At 34.6% G+C, this 13201-nt stretch overlaps 1 protein-coding gene across 1 annotated transcript; it reads right to left on the bottom strand.

The window, feature by feature from the left end:
- Positions 1-9613: 9613 nt before the first annotated feature.
- Positions 9614-11659, bottom strand: LOC134278960 (macrophage-expressed gene 1 protein-like). The gene has a single exon (XM_062761266.1). It carries the CDS (start codon positions 11657-11659, stop codon positions 9614-9616), a length of 2046 nt encoding a protein of 681 aa, XP_062617250.1.
- Positions 11660-13201: the final 1542 nt, after the last annotated feature.

Raw genomic sequence — 13201 nt, 5'->3', positions numbered from 1 at the left:
CTGTTAATAATGGGAAAGGCTAACTAGTTTTTACAATTAAAAAAAATAGCATGTGAGCGCAGTTATGTACAAATTTCTCCTTTCACATATAGGTAGATTTCAATAAAATACAGTGACCAGCCAAAGGAGGAGATTGTACCTACCTGCGCTCGTATATTTTAAGGGCTTCAAAGAGTGGGTCGGGGTTAAAATGCAATGGGAATTGAATGTAAACATGATACCCCTACCCGAATAAAAGATCTACATTGTATATCTTCCAAATCATGTTTCTATTTTTATTAGTAATAGTATTCTATAAATGTACACATATCAGTGGTTAGTAACATACAAAAACTTGAGTAACATGTAGACATTTTATTTTTCATCAGTATACGAGGGGCAGCAAGTCACCTCACCTTTTCTTATTAGCTCGTTTAATAAAATATTATAACACTAAAATTAGCAATGTAGGAATTGCAATACATTTAAAATATATGTTTTAGAATAATTAATAAATTAAAAAACAAATATATTCTTCTTTATTAATGATGATGTGTGGATTAATCCATTTTAAAAAAAATTGAATCAGTGATGTTTTAATGTTATGTTTGTAGAATTTAGGTTGACAAGTGTGGTGTATAATATAATATACTAAAGTCTTATATTTCAATTATTTAATTCTGTTTGTATTCTAGTCTATATGATATCCAAAAAGGAATACTAAATAATTTAGTTTGGTATGGGGACACATCTCCTTATAACCCGCTGAATCAACATCAACTGTATCCATGAAATTTCCTCATTTACAGTCGGGGTTCATGTAAATTTTTTGGTTAAATACTTCTTTAACCCTTACTTTACTTTTTAACTTTTACTCACCTTTAACTTCAAAAACTTACTCGTTTTTGCCAAACTTTTTCAAAGTGTCAAAGTTTTCGTCAAAGTTTTCAAAGTGTTAAATATATCGTGAACATGTTCTCAAAGTGTAAAAGTTTTCGCAAAGTTTTTCAAAGTGTCAAACTTTTCGACAAATTTTTTCAGTGTCAAACATTTCGATAAAAATTTTCAAAGTGTTAAATCTTTGAATAGTGTTTTAAAGTGTCAAAGTTTTCGATAAAGTTTTTCAAAGTGGTAAAACAATGCTAAAGTTTTTCAAAGCGTTTAAGTTTTTACCAAACTTTTTCAAAGTGTCAAAGTCTTCGCCAAAGATCCTCAAAGTGTCAAATTTATCGTCAACATGTTCTCAAAGTGTTAAAGATTTCACAATTTTTTTCAAAGTGTCAAAGTTTTCGCCAAAGTTTTTCAAAGTGTAAATTTATTGTCAACATGTTCTCAAGTGTCAAAGTTTTTGCAAAGTTTTTCAAAGTGTCAAATTTTTCGACAAAATTTTTCAAGTGTTAAAGTTTTCGATAATTTTTTTTCAAAATCTTTTAATAGTTTTTCAAAGTGTCAAAGTTTTCGATAAATTTTTCAAAGTGGTAAAGTTTTTGCTAAAGTTTTTCAAAGCGATTAAGTTTTCAAAGTTTTTGGGCAGCAGTATGTAACTTTAAATAAATATATATATTGAAAACGGACCGGTCAACACAACAAATATATAGAGATGTAAAATTTATTAACAACAGAAGACAGCCCAAAAATCTTAGAAGAATTCTGTGTTCGTCCCATTTTAAGAATAGTTACAAAGTGACTAAGTGTGAAGACGCGCGTTGCGGGACGTGTACACATATAATGGAAGGATCAACTTATGACTTTAATGGAAGACAATTCACAGTCAATGCGAACATGTCTTGTGCCACTAAAAATGTAATATATGTAATAACGTGTGCTGGATGCCAAGAATTTTATATCGGGGAAACAAGCAATCAATTGCGTGCCCGGGTGCGTGTCCACCGACAACATATTAACTCTCCGGAATATCGGCAAATCCCTCTGAGTGAACATTTGGATACTTGTGGAAATAAACAATTCACTATATTTCCTTTTTACAAACTTTCAAGTGAAAGTGATATTCAGAGACGTGAGAAAGAAAAACATTTTATACATGTGTTCAAACCTAGACTGAACAATTGAGCATAATCGTTGTAAAAATTGTATTTATTATTTTCATTCTACAGTTTTCCCGCAAAGTTTGACTATGACGTCACAATACACTTTTGTATGTAATGTTCCGCTTATTATGACGTTATGACGTTATGTTGCTATGTTACGTATTATAAAGCTTCTGAAGATTTGAAATGAAAGCGCTTAAGCTAAACTAAAGGTTTTCGTGTTTCTTTTTTAGAAAGATTTACCTGTAAACTACCGAGCACTGTGGATTTTTTTCTGTTTCAATATATATATATATATATATATATATATATATATATATATATATATATATATATATATATATATATATATATATATATATATATATGTTATGACGTCGTTATTATGACGTCACAAAGGAAGCGTTATACATTGGGACAGGTAAATGTCAAAAAAGCGCCAAATGTATAGAGTTAAACACATGTACATTGTAATAAAATGGAACATTTCTTTTAGAGCTAAAATGCTCAATTTACATTTAATTTAGGCTGAAATAATTTAACAAAATAATTTTCCTTGGCCCTCCGTAATTGTTCATCATCTTCTGCGATTTTATAAAACGGAAATATCAAAAAGTTTCCATTCGCACATGAATCAAAATGTTCACTGCAAGGTGTATTCCTGACGGAGGAGTCTCGTATTTGTTGTTTATGGACTCTTACACGGTCAGCTAGTTTGTTACCGGTCTGTCCAATATAGGCTTCCCCGCATGAAGTACAAGTCATACAGTATATTAAATTTCTAGTTTTGCATGACATATTCGCATTGACGGTAAACGTTTTACCACATTTAAATGTAAAATTTTCTCCGGTTTTGAAATAAGGGCAGGTTCCACACAGGGGATCTATACATTTGGCTACAGTGCGTTTTTCCTCATCCGATGAGAATCTGGCTCTTGTTAAGAGTTTCTTTAGGTTTGGAGGTTGGCGTCGGCTATAGATGATGTTCTTCGGGTCAATTAATTCCTTTAAATTTTGGGATTGCTGTAAAATAGGAAAACACTGTTTTACGGAGTTATATATATTAAGGTTCCGTGGGTTATGGGTAACAACCAGCGGGATTTCCTTATTGTTTTCCTGGCGTCCTCGTCTATTAGAACGGAGATCTGCAGTCGGTATTGACTTGGCCTTTTCAATTGCTATCTCTATTAAGTCGGTAGGATATTTTTGTCTGAGCAAAAATGTTTTCAATTTCTTCTGGTTTCATCTATGACAATGGTACAAAAGACGTGTTTGTACCATTGTTCTACTAGACGAGGACATCGAGCTGAGGACTGTGTGCATTTCAGTCACAATTTGACGCCTCCCCTCCCTCCCAGAAGCTATTTTTAAAGTCTTATGTTGTTGTGATATAGGTATTTGTAAATGTTATTAAAGCACTTTATTATTAAATTTTAGCAATGTCGTCAATTAAATGCGCAGGTCTTGGAGCTGCTATCCATGAAACTGGTGTTTTGTTTAGATTTTCAATGAGGGTATAAATAATTTATGTTCGGTTGAGATTGGTCGAATTAGAACATAAAATTAGGAATATAATTCTAAACCAGAGGTACTCCGAGCAATGAACTTACTAAATGATACCTCCTCTTCTATATGAATATAATGTCAGTGTCCTTGTTTTGCTTTAGGAAACCCCAAATATTTATGTCGGATCAAAAAGTAAAATAGGAAGTGAACAATGGCAATAAGTAATGAAGATTCTTGAAAGTTTCATAAAATTCCATTGATTGGTCAAAGCGTAATATACGGACAGACGGAGGGACGGACAGACGGACATACGGATTAATATATACCATCCCACTTTTCAAGCGGAGGGGGGTATAATGAATTGTCAAAGACAATTCAGAGAATAACAAGAGGCCCAGCTAGGGACCACTTCGTTCACCTGAGCACTTCAGTTAGGAAAAAGCACATTAATAAGATCAGAACTAAAACGTTTAATGACATGGGTGGAGTGGGAGGTGGGGGTCGGTAGGGGCTTGAATTCTTATTCTACTCCAGAATGCCTCCATATCAATACTGCATATAACTTCTTGAGAAAAAATATATAGATTTTTTAACATTTTGTGTGTATATATTACTTTGTAATAGATTGAATTTGACTACCCATTGCTTCCCTTCCTACCCCATAGGGTACTCATGATTTGAACAAATTTAAATATCCAATGCATGAGGATGCTTAAATGTCAATGTGACAAAACATAGTTTTTATATTATTGGGATTTTTCTCTTATTTTCTTATGTAAAACTTTGATCCGCGTTGTAGAACCTTCTTCACCGTTGGAGGTTATGACTTGAACAAATTTAATTATAAACTATCTGAGTGTGCTTCCATAAAAATATCACTAACCATGGCTTTGCTATTCTATAGAAAAAAGTTTTTGAAATATTTTTAAATGTAAAACTCCGAGTCCCATTGTGGCCCCACCATAGATGTTATGATTTGAACAAACAAGAATCTACATTATCTGAGGATGCTTCAATATAAAAATCACTAATCATGGCTTTGCAGTGCTAGAGAAGACAATTATTTAAGATTTCCCAATAGATTCCTATGTAAAAATTTAATCAGCCACTGTGGCCCCACCCTATCCCCGGGGGTCATGATTTGAACAAACTTGAATTTACACTACCTGAGGAAGAAAGCACATGAGTTTCATCATTTCTGTCCCTATCATTGATTGATTGATTGATTGTATATTGTTTAACGTCCCTCTTGAGAATTTTTCACTCATATGGAGATGTCACCGTATGCTGTTGAAGGGCTTCAAATTTAGACCTATACTCGGCATCAGGACCATTGAGCAGTGAGGGTTCTTTATCGTGCCAGCGCCTACCGTGACACGGGACATATGTTTTTAAGGTCATATCCGAAAACCAGTGACTTTCACTTCTAGTGCCTAGCGCTTGGTGAAGGTAGAGTCACTACCTTTGTTTACGTCTTAGGTATGATGCAAAGCCGCGATCCCTTTCATTGATCTTGAGAAGAAGATTTTAAAAGATTTTTCCTAAATATTCCTAAGTAAAAGTTTGATCCGCCATTGTGGACCCACCCTAGCCCCAAATGTCATGATTTGAAAGCAAGGGACCCATGGGCCACATTGCTCACCTAGGTAACTTGGCTGATCTAGTTCTTTACCAGATTTCCCCATTTGCTATACCTATGGTGCCCCCATACCCCATCCCCTTTCATGATTTTAATACTTTAGAATCTATACTACCCCAGGATGCTTCCTCATATGTTTCAGCTTTCCTGGCCCAGTGGTTTTTTAGAAGAAGATTTTTTAACCCCTTCCACGGTTTCGCACATTTTAACTCATATTCCTTTTCCTATTTCTAACGCAAAATCACGCATATACCGTTTCCCCGCAATATCGCATTTTTTCGCACTTTAAAAAGTTGATTTAATCTTCAATATTGTCAAATTCCTTTTATTTTATACTTGTTTAAATCTCATAAAGTAAGAAATGTTATTTTTTTTATTAAAATATAACTTCATAATAATATTTAGGCTAAACCTTAGAGAAATTTTCACCACGCTATATTGTGCTCGCAGGTAAATGGTAACCTCATATTTCTATGACTTGAACATTATATGTATGTTGCATTACAATTTAGTAAGTTGTAAAGGGTTAAAAGATTTTTCCTTATAATATCAATGTTAAACTTGGATTCCCTATTTTGGCCCCGCAATACCCCAGGGGTAATATTTTTAACAATTTAATATTTGCACTACCCAAGGATACCTCCACATAAGTTTCAGTTTTCCTGGCCCAGTGGTTGTTGAGAAGAGGATTATAAAGAATTTGTTCTATATATTTCTATGTAAAACTTGGATTCTCTATCGTTGCCCCGCCCTACCCCTGGGGTCATCATTTTAACAATTTTATATCGACACTACCCAAGAAAGTTTCAGATTTCCTGGCCCAGTAGTTCCTGAGAAGAAGTTTTTTAATGAACTTATCCTATATTTGTCTTTTTTGGTTATCTTCCCTTGTAAGGAAACGTGGCCAACCCTTTTAACAATTTTAATTCCCCTTTACCCAAGAATGCTTTCTACTAAGTTTGGTTTCATAATCCTAGTGGTTCTTTAGAAGAAGTAAAAATCATGAAACGTTTACAGACAGACGGAAAAACGGACAGACAGAGAGACAGACAGACGGACGGACGAAGGACAAAATGTGATCAGAAAAAGCTCCCTTAAACCTTAGGCTAAGGTGAGCTAAAAATTTGAATGTACATTACCTGAGGATTATTCTACATCTGATTTATCTTTCTATCCTTATTTTTTTCCTATTTATTCCACTGTTCAAGATAGCCTAGTGGTAGAACGTACACTTTGTGATCGGGAGGCCCGGGTTCGATTCTCGTTCGCGGCGACTTGTCAAAACTAAAGTGTAAAAATGGGAAGCGACTGTTCCTTCGCCAAGTTTCATCTTTTCTGGCCCCGCAGGTATTGAGAAGAAGAATTTCAAAAGATGCCATTAATTTTTCACCAACTCATCATCATTTTTCCTTGGAAGAGAGCATGGTCCTTCATTTGAGCAACCATATGCATCAATCCCAATTACCCAAGGATACTCTGTGGCAAGTTTGGTTGAAACTGGTTTAGTGGTTCTTGAGAAGAAGATGAAAATGTGAAAAACTAACAACAGCGGCAATGTCGACAATGACGACTACAGACAACGGACAAAATTTGATCAGAAGAGCTCCCTTGAGCCTTTGGGTCAGGTGAGTAAAAAGTGTGCAATATGCTTATGCTTATGGCGGTTGAGATGAGAAAAACAACCCCAAAGACGTCATTTATAATACATGTTTATTATACCCCGGTTGAAAAGCTGGAGGGTGTAAAGAAAGCAGCATGTCCGTCCGTTCGTCTGTCTGTTACGTTTTTGGGTTGATCATACCTTTTTCTCAACTCCTCCCATACCTTTGAATAAAATTTAAGGACACTTTCATAGAATGTGTATTACATATTGCCATTGTGCACCTTGTATTTTACTTTTTGATCTGACTTGGTTTGGGGTTTCCCTTAACAACCATGGACACTCCCATTATTATACCCCCGCTTGAAAGGCGTGAGGGTATATAGTAGTCGGCATGTCCATCCGTCTAGCTGTACGTCTGACTGTACGTCTGTCTGTCTTTAGGGTATCCATCTCTTATCCGCAACCCCTCTTATACCACTGAATGAAATTTGATTAAACTTTTACAGAATCTTAATTCAATATATAATAACATTGTGACCTCCTATTTTGCTTTTGGATGGAACACATATTTCGGGTTTTACAGAGCGAAACATTGTCACTGCCATTTTTTCTATACTATTGAAGGGTACCCATCTCTAATCTGTAACCCCTCTTATACCACTGGACAAAATTTAATGAAATTGTACACCTCCTTTTTCACTTTTCGATCTGACACTTATTTCGGATCTGCAAAACCAAAACTTAATAATTATATGGGAATCAGGGGGTATCATTTAGAGAGCTCATTGCTTACAGTACCTCTAGTATTCATATGGGAGGCGAGGGAATCATTTAGTTAGCCCATTCTTCACCGTACCTCTAATTTTGTATATTAATATAATCTGAAGAAAATGCAAATATATGCTCACTTAATAATCGTATAACAAATGTGTCGCAGGTAAGACTGTAAAAACTATTGATATTCTATATCTTTAAATATTTGTTGATACAATAAGTTGAAGTGTTGCATTATCATACCCCCCGCATGAAAAGTGGGAGGGTATAAAGTAATCGGTATGTCCGTCAGAATGTACGTCTTTCGGTTACGCTTTGGGGTACCCATCTCTTATCCGCAGCTCCTCTTAAACCACTGAGTGAATTTAATGAAACTTTCACAGAATCTTTATTACATATTGTTGTTGTGTATTTCTTATTTTACTATTTGATCCGACAAACATATCGGGTTTCCCGGACACAGCAAAACATAGACATTATCATTATATAATAAAACATATAACATATGGGAGGCGGGGGTTATCATTTAGTGTGCACATTGCTCAGTACCTCTAATTTATATTGATATAGTTACCTGCTCATTCAAAAAGCCCTGTCTCTCATATGATATCGGCTTATTTGATGGTGCACTGTGTTTGGTGTGTTTAAATATTTGGTTCGAATGCATTTGGTATGAATTTTTCGATTAATTAAACTTTCTCATTTTGACACAGTTTCTTGCATGGCGCAGTGGTTAGATTTTCTGCTCTAGAGTCGCAAATGAGTAAATCCTTAGATTGATCCTTATTTCGCGGGTTCGAATCCCACTGTGGGACTTGGAAACCGGTTCTTCGCATGAGACCAAATAAACCGAGGATAAATCGAAGAAGGTGTTGGCATGAAAAAAGATCTCTGTCTACTCAATTGCCCTTAGTGCCGAGTATAGGTATAAATTTTCACCTCTCCACTGGCAAGAGGTGTCGTCTTAATTTAAGTGTTAAACCCTCAAGAGGGATGTTAAGCAATATACAGTCTATCATTTTGACACATAGTCTATTTGAATATAGGTATATACGGTTTGCAAGAAATACACTGTAATAAATACACTCTTCATATATTATATCCAATGTCAGATTACATTTTTTTTATAATTTAAGGGAGAGTTTAATCTGTTCTTCATCTAATTATTCTTAATCATAAAAAGCAAAACTTGTCAACAAAAAATTTCAATTGAATAGCTATTTCAATATACATGATATATGACTAATAATAACAAGAATGAAAAGAAAATTTATTATCATTGGATTACACATGTATCTCAATTCTCCTTTTTCAATTCTAGTTACATAAAGATTTATCAAACGAGCAAGAAAATATTTACACATGAGTCTGTGAGTTGCGTAACATTTATGCATTCAATCTAATAGTGTATAAAAAACTATCGTTACAAAATTATAAACGTATATCCAATGGTTTTTCTTAGCGCTTTCTACTTTATTATATTAGAACATAGTTTTGTTGAGGGTTAGATAACATTTCATTTTGGGATATTAAATAAGTATCGACAACTTGATCATAATATACTAGTTTTAGATTACATTTTTGTGAAACATATGTCGAAATCAGTTTGAAACCCTTACTGTGTTTTTCTTGTCTGTTGCATCATATTAGTATTATATTAAATTATGATGTTGTTAGAAAATGTAATTATTGATAGGATTCAAATCAAACTTAATTAATATTTAAATTTACATACTCATTTTAAAAAGATTCTAGTTTCATTGTAGTCAATTATATACTTTTAAGGTCAAATTGTCAAATTGATTTGATGTACCTCTGGGTTCGTGATGCACAGATAATTAAAGTTCACATGTAGACTTTAAACAATCTTAAATAGTCAGCTTTCTATATCGATGTCCGACTTTCCAGAGGTACAGCATTATTAAACAAGCATTTCTCATATTTATACTTCACATTTGTGAAAAAAAAACAGTTAATAGCGTTCGTTAGTATAAAAATACACGTAAGAAGTTTTCGACAAAAACAGAAGCTGAAATGCTTTCCGCCACTTAACAACAACTTTACCTAAAGGTAACCATTAAGAAACAACACCAGACTGAGCATCTGAAATAAAAATAGTCTCCATGGACTGAACGAATCTGAGGACGCCAGCAGTGGTTTCGGTGTGAGATGAATCCATGTTTTCCTATCATCATTTACTTGATAAACTTCTGTCGAATCATCGCCATCACTAAATGCATTGGTTGGTAATTCCATAAACGGAGGTTTGCGTATTGTTGGAAGCTCTCTGGAAGAAAAAGCACGCGCTCTGACACAATAATTGATTTCACAAGCCTCTCTCTCTACCGCAGCTAAATGCATACTATAGCCCGACGGACAACCACGTGGCCATAGGTACGAATCGCCTAATGTAAGATACGCATGTAAATCTTTTGTATCATTTAATGATGTATCTTCTACAATAGCATAAGGGTTCCCTGATTTGCAACTAAAAAATCCTGAAAATGGAACAGCATATTTAAATCCTAGTTCAAAGTCGTCACTTACACAAACATGCATATCAGTGCCAAATGTAAGGGGATAATAATAAAGTGGACAGCCATGGGTTTGAGTTAACGGATTTTCAATTGAGCTGGAAAATGTTCCCCCAAAAAGAAATCCATTATGATTTGCAGTCGCAGTATTTCCAAATGCAGCGCACCAATAGGCTTTTGAATAGGCAGTCCCGTGCACATAGTAATTTGAACAGCATGTTTTCAACCATAAAAATCCACAAGAACTGCATTTGGAGCGAAGCTCAGAAGAAGTTATCTGACTGTCCGATAAGAAAACAGATTTGTATCCTACTGGGCATGAAAAATCACCCGTCAACGGATTTTTCTGCATAAGACTAGTGCAAAGATTTTCATGCAACTGCCCGGATTGTGTACAGGTTTGAAAAACGCCTCCATATGAAAAATTACTTGCCTTATACGAGCAAGTTCCGTCATCAACATTAGCAATGTATGAAAAATTGGGCGAGTCAATGTCTGTGCATCCACGATATGTATTGAATTTATAGTATTCCTCCACTGCATCTTTTACATGCTCCACAACAGAATATAGGAGAAATGGAGGAAGATTGGGTAAGCTTTGGAGAGTTATGAGTTCATATATAGGAAACCCAACTCGATCCACGGCAACCAAGTTTGTCTTGATTTTGGATGCCCATTCACTTAAGGTAAAGCCATGTGGCTTGAATATTGGTCCTCCAAAAGTATTTATAACTGAATAAGTTCTATTGGCCTCATATTCCTTTACGAGTTCTGAAGAAGCAGTAGTTTTGTATTCACCTGATATTTTGAACTTCTCTAGAAAAGAGACACTTGCTGCAGCTATAATTTTGCTTTTATCTTTATCTAGAAGTTTCGTAAATGAGGTCTTCACATCATCAATCTGCATAACTATCGCTCCAGCATCTGTGCTGGATACGATATGGGTTCCATAGTCTCGGACTAATAATTGACTCTCGTAGGATGCAACTCTGGTCATATTTTTTTGGATATAGAAGGCAATATTCTTCAATCTTTGTTGGAATGCAGGATGTAGTTTTGCATCAGGTTGCAACTTGGCTGAATATCGCACATATTTTGCCTGAACACGTGTAGTTACCGATTTGTCTGTGATTTGGTTCCCTTTCACTTTTTCGAATTCAGAAGAAAATGATCCACTAATTTTAAATTTGTTGTGCTGTAATCCAGTTTCGATATTGATAGAAGATGCAGTAGTAGACGTAAAGTCTGACCAATGACGAAACATTTCTCCGAATAGTTCAATATGGCTAGTTTTAAGTGGTATTGAAAATACATTGTCCGGAATAATAAATTGTCCATCATCGGTCGTCTGACATTTGCTAAAGTTAAAGGATACCAGGACACTTCTATCTCTGTTTTCTAGATTGTCCCATCCGATACCTGGCAGAACTTCAAACCTTTCAACGCTATCGCCAAGAATTGCAATACACTGTTTTATGTCTCCTACAGGGTAAAGATTAAAGTTCGACAAATTAGTTGTGTTTGTAAAATTGCTCCTCAAAGCAATCAGAATCATGAAGCGTAGATGTCGAAACATGTTAAGCCTTAAAAATATGAACTTTTCATTTGATATAATATACTCTTTATATATGATTTGATATAATATACTCTTTATATATGTTACAAGATAAATGGAGACTTTCGTTGAAATCATTTTTCGAGGAAACATTGTGCAGTCAGGAAGATATTCGCTCAGGTATGAACAGAAGTTAAATAGTAAAAACGTAGACATAGCTATCAGGAAAAGATTTTAAGAATAGATAAAATTAATCATTTACTTCTTTTCTTGCATTTTACCGCTTCTGCGCCAAAAGCTCAAGTGCAGTTTTCTAATCAAATTTAGTTTGTACGTTGTCTGTCGTTGTAGTTGTTGTTGTTGTTTCTGTAGTACTTGTCGTCAATGTAAACTTTTCACATTTTACTATTCGTCTCAAGCGCCACGGCTACAATTTGTAACCAAACTTACCTAAAAATTCCCAAGGAAAGCAGAATTCAAATTTTGTCATATGAAGGGTCATGCCCTTCAAACGGATATGTTTGAGAAATAGTGAACGTATGGTGGCAACTTTTTAAAGTTTTCTATAAAACAACATATAGCAAATCAGTTCAACCTTACAGTAAATCTTCTTGACATAAAATAAAATAAAGTTTCTTCAAATGATCATCCCGGTGATAAAGTTGTGTTACTATGTGGGCTTTACATAAGAATAAATTAAAGAAAAAAATATCAAGAGCAACAATGCCATTATCAGTCATACAGTAAGGTGTATTCATATGGAAGCATCCTAAGGTAGTGAATATTAAAGTTTGTTTAAATAATAACCCCCAGTGAATTGCGGTGCTAAAATTTAGGATCAAAGGTTAACAAAGGTATATATAGAAATAAAATATGAAAATTCTTCGCAAGAACAGCAAACAGAATCAGAAAAATTTATATAGAGTCGGATTTTATAACTCAAACAAAGCCATGATCATGATTGATAGTGAAATTAATTTTTTAACATCTGAAAAGACAGAAAAAAATGTCAAGATTAGATACATTGCTGTAGAAGACACTGCAGACACAGCAGAAAGTGAAGATTTAGATTTGTTTAAATGTTGATTAATTCTACTTCGATGATATAAAATGCATGTGTACTTAAACACGTATTAATTTCTTGTTCTGCCCTTCTTTGGTTTTTAATTTGAATTTAAGAACGTCGTCAATACCAGGTTTAGCAGCTCAGATCTACAATATATGCATATTTTGAGGTTAATTGTCACTGTCGTTATATTCTGATTCGGATGTAGGTTTTTTCACTTCTCTAGAATTTCAGAGTCAGTTTATACTTCGGTCGGATGTGCATCACGATCTGAGTCGTTGAACTGAGGATTAGTCTGTCTCATGTAGGGGCCCATGTCTAAATCTTCCTCAAGCCGTCGAGACACTTTTTCAATTTCGACAGTACCTTGAGAATTGTCGTCAGATTCTGTTATTCTTTCATATTTATCTATCAACACACTATGTTTCAGAAAATTATGATAGTTTCGGGGGGGGGGGGGTACTGAATCCTAAGCAATGCTCATGTATCGAACAGCA

Source organism: Saccostrea cucullata, unplaced genomic scaffold (assembly GCF_032062105.1).
Source record: "Saccostrea cucullata isolate Sc308-1 unplaced genomic scaffold, CSIRO_AGI_Scuc_v1 ctg404, whole genome shotgun sequence".
Taxonomy (NCBI): Eukaryota; Metazoa; Mollusca; class Bivalvia; order Ostreida; family Ostreidae; genus Saccostrea; species Saccostrea cuccullata.
The sequence above is the reverse complement of the archived record's forward strand: the minus strand, read 5'-3'. Positions and strand labels throughout refer to the sequence as shown.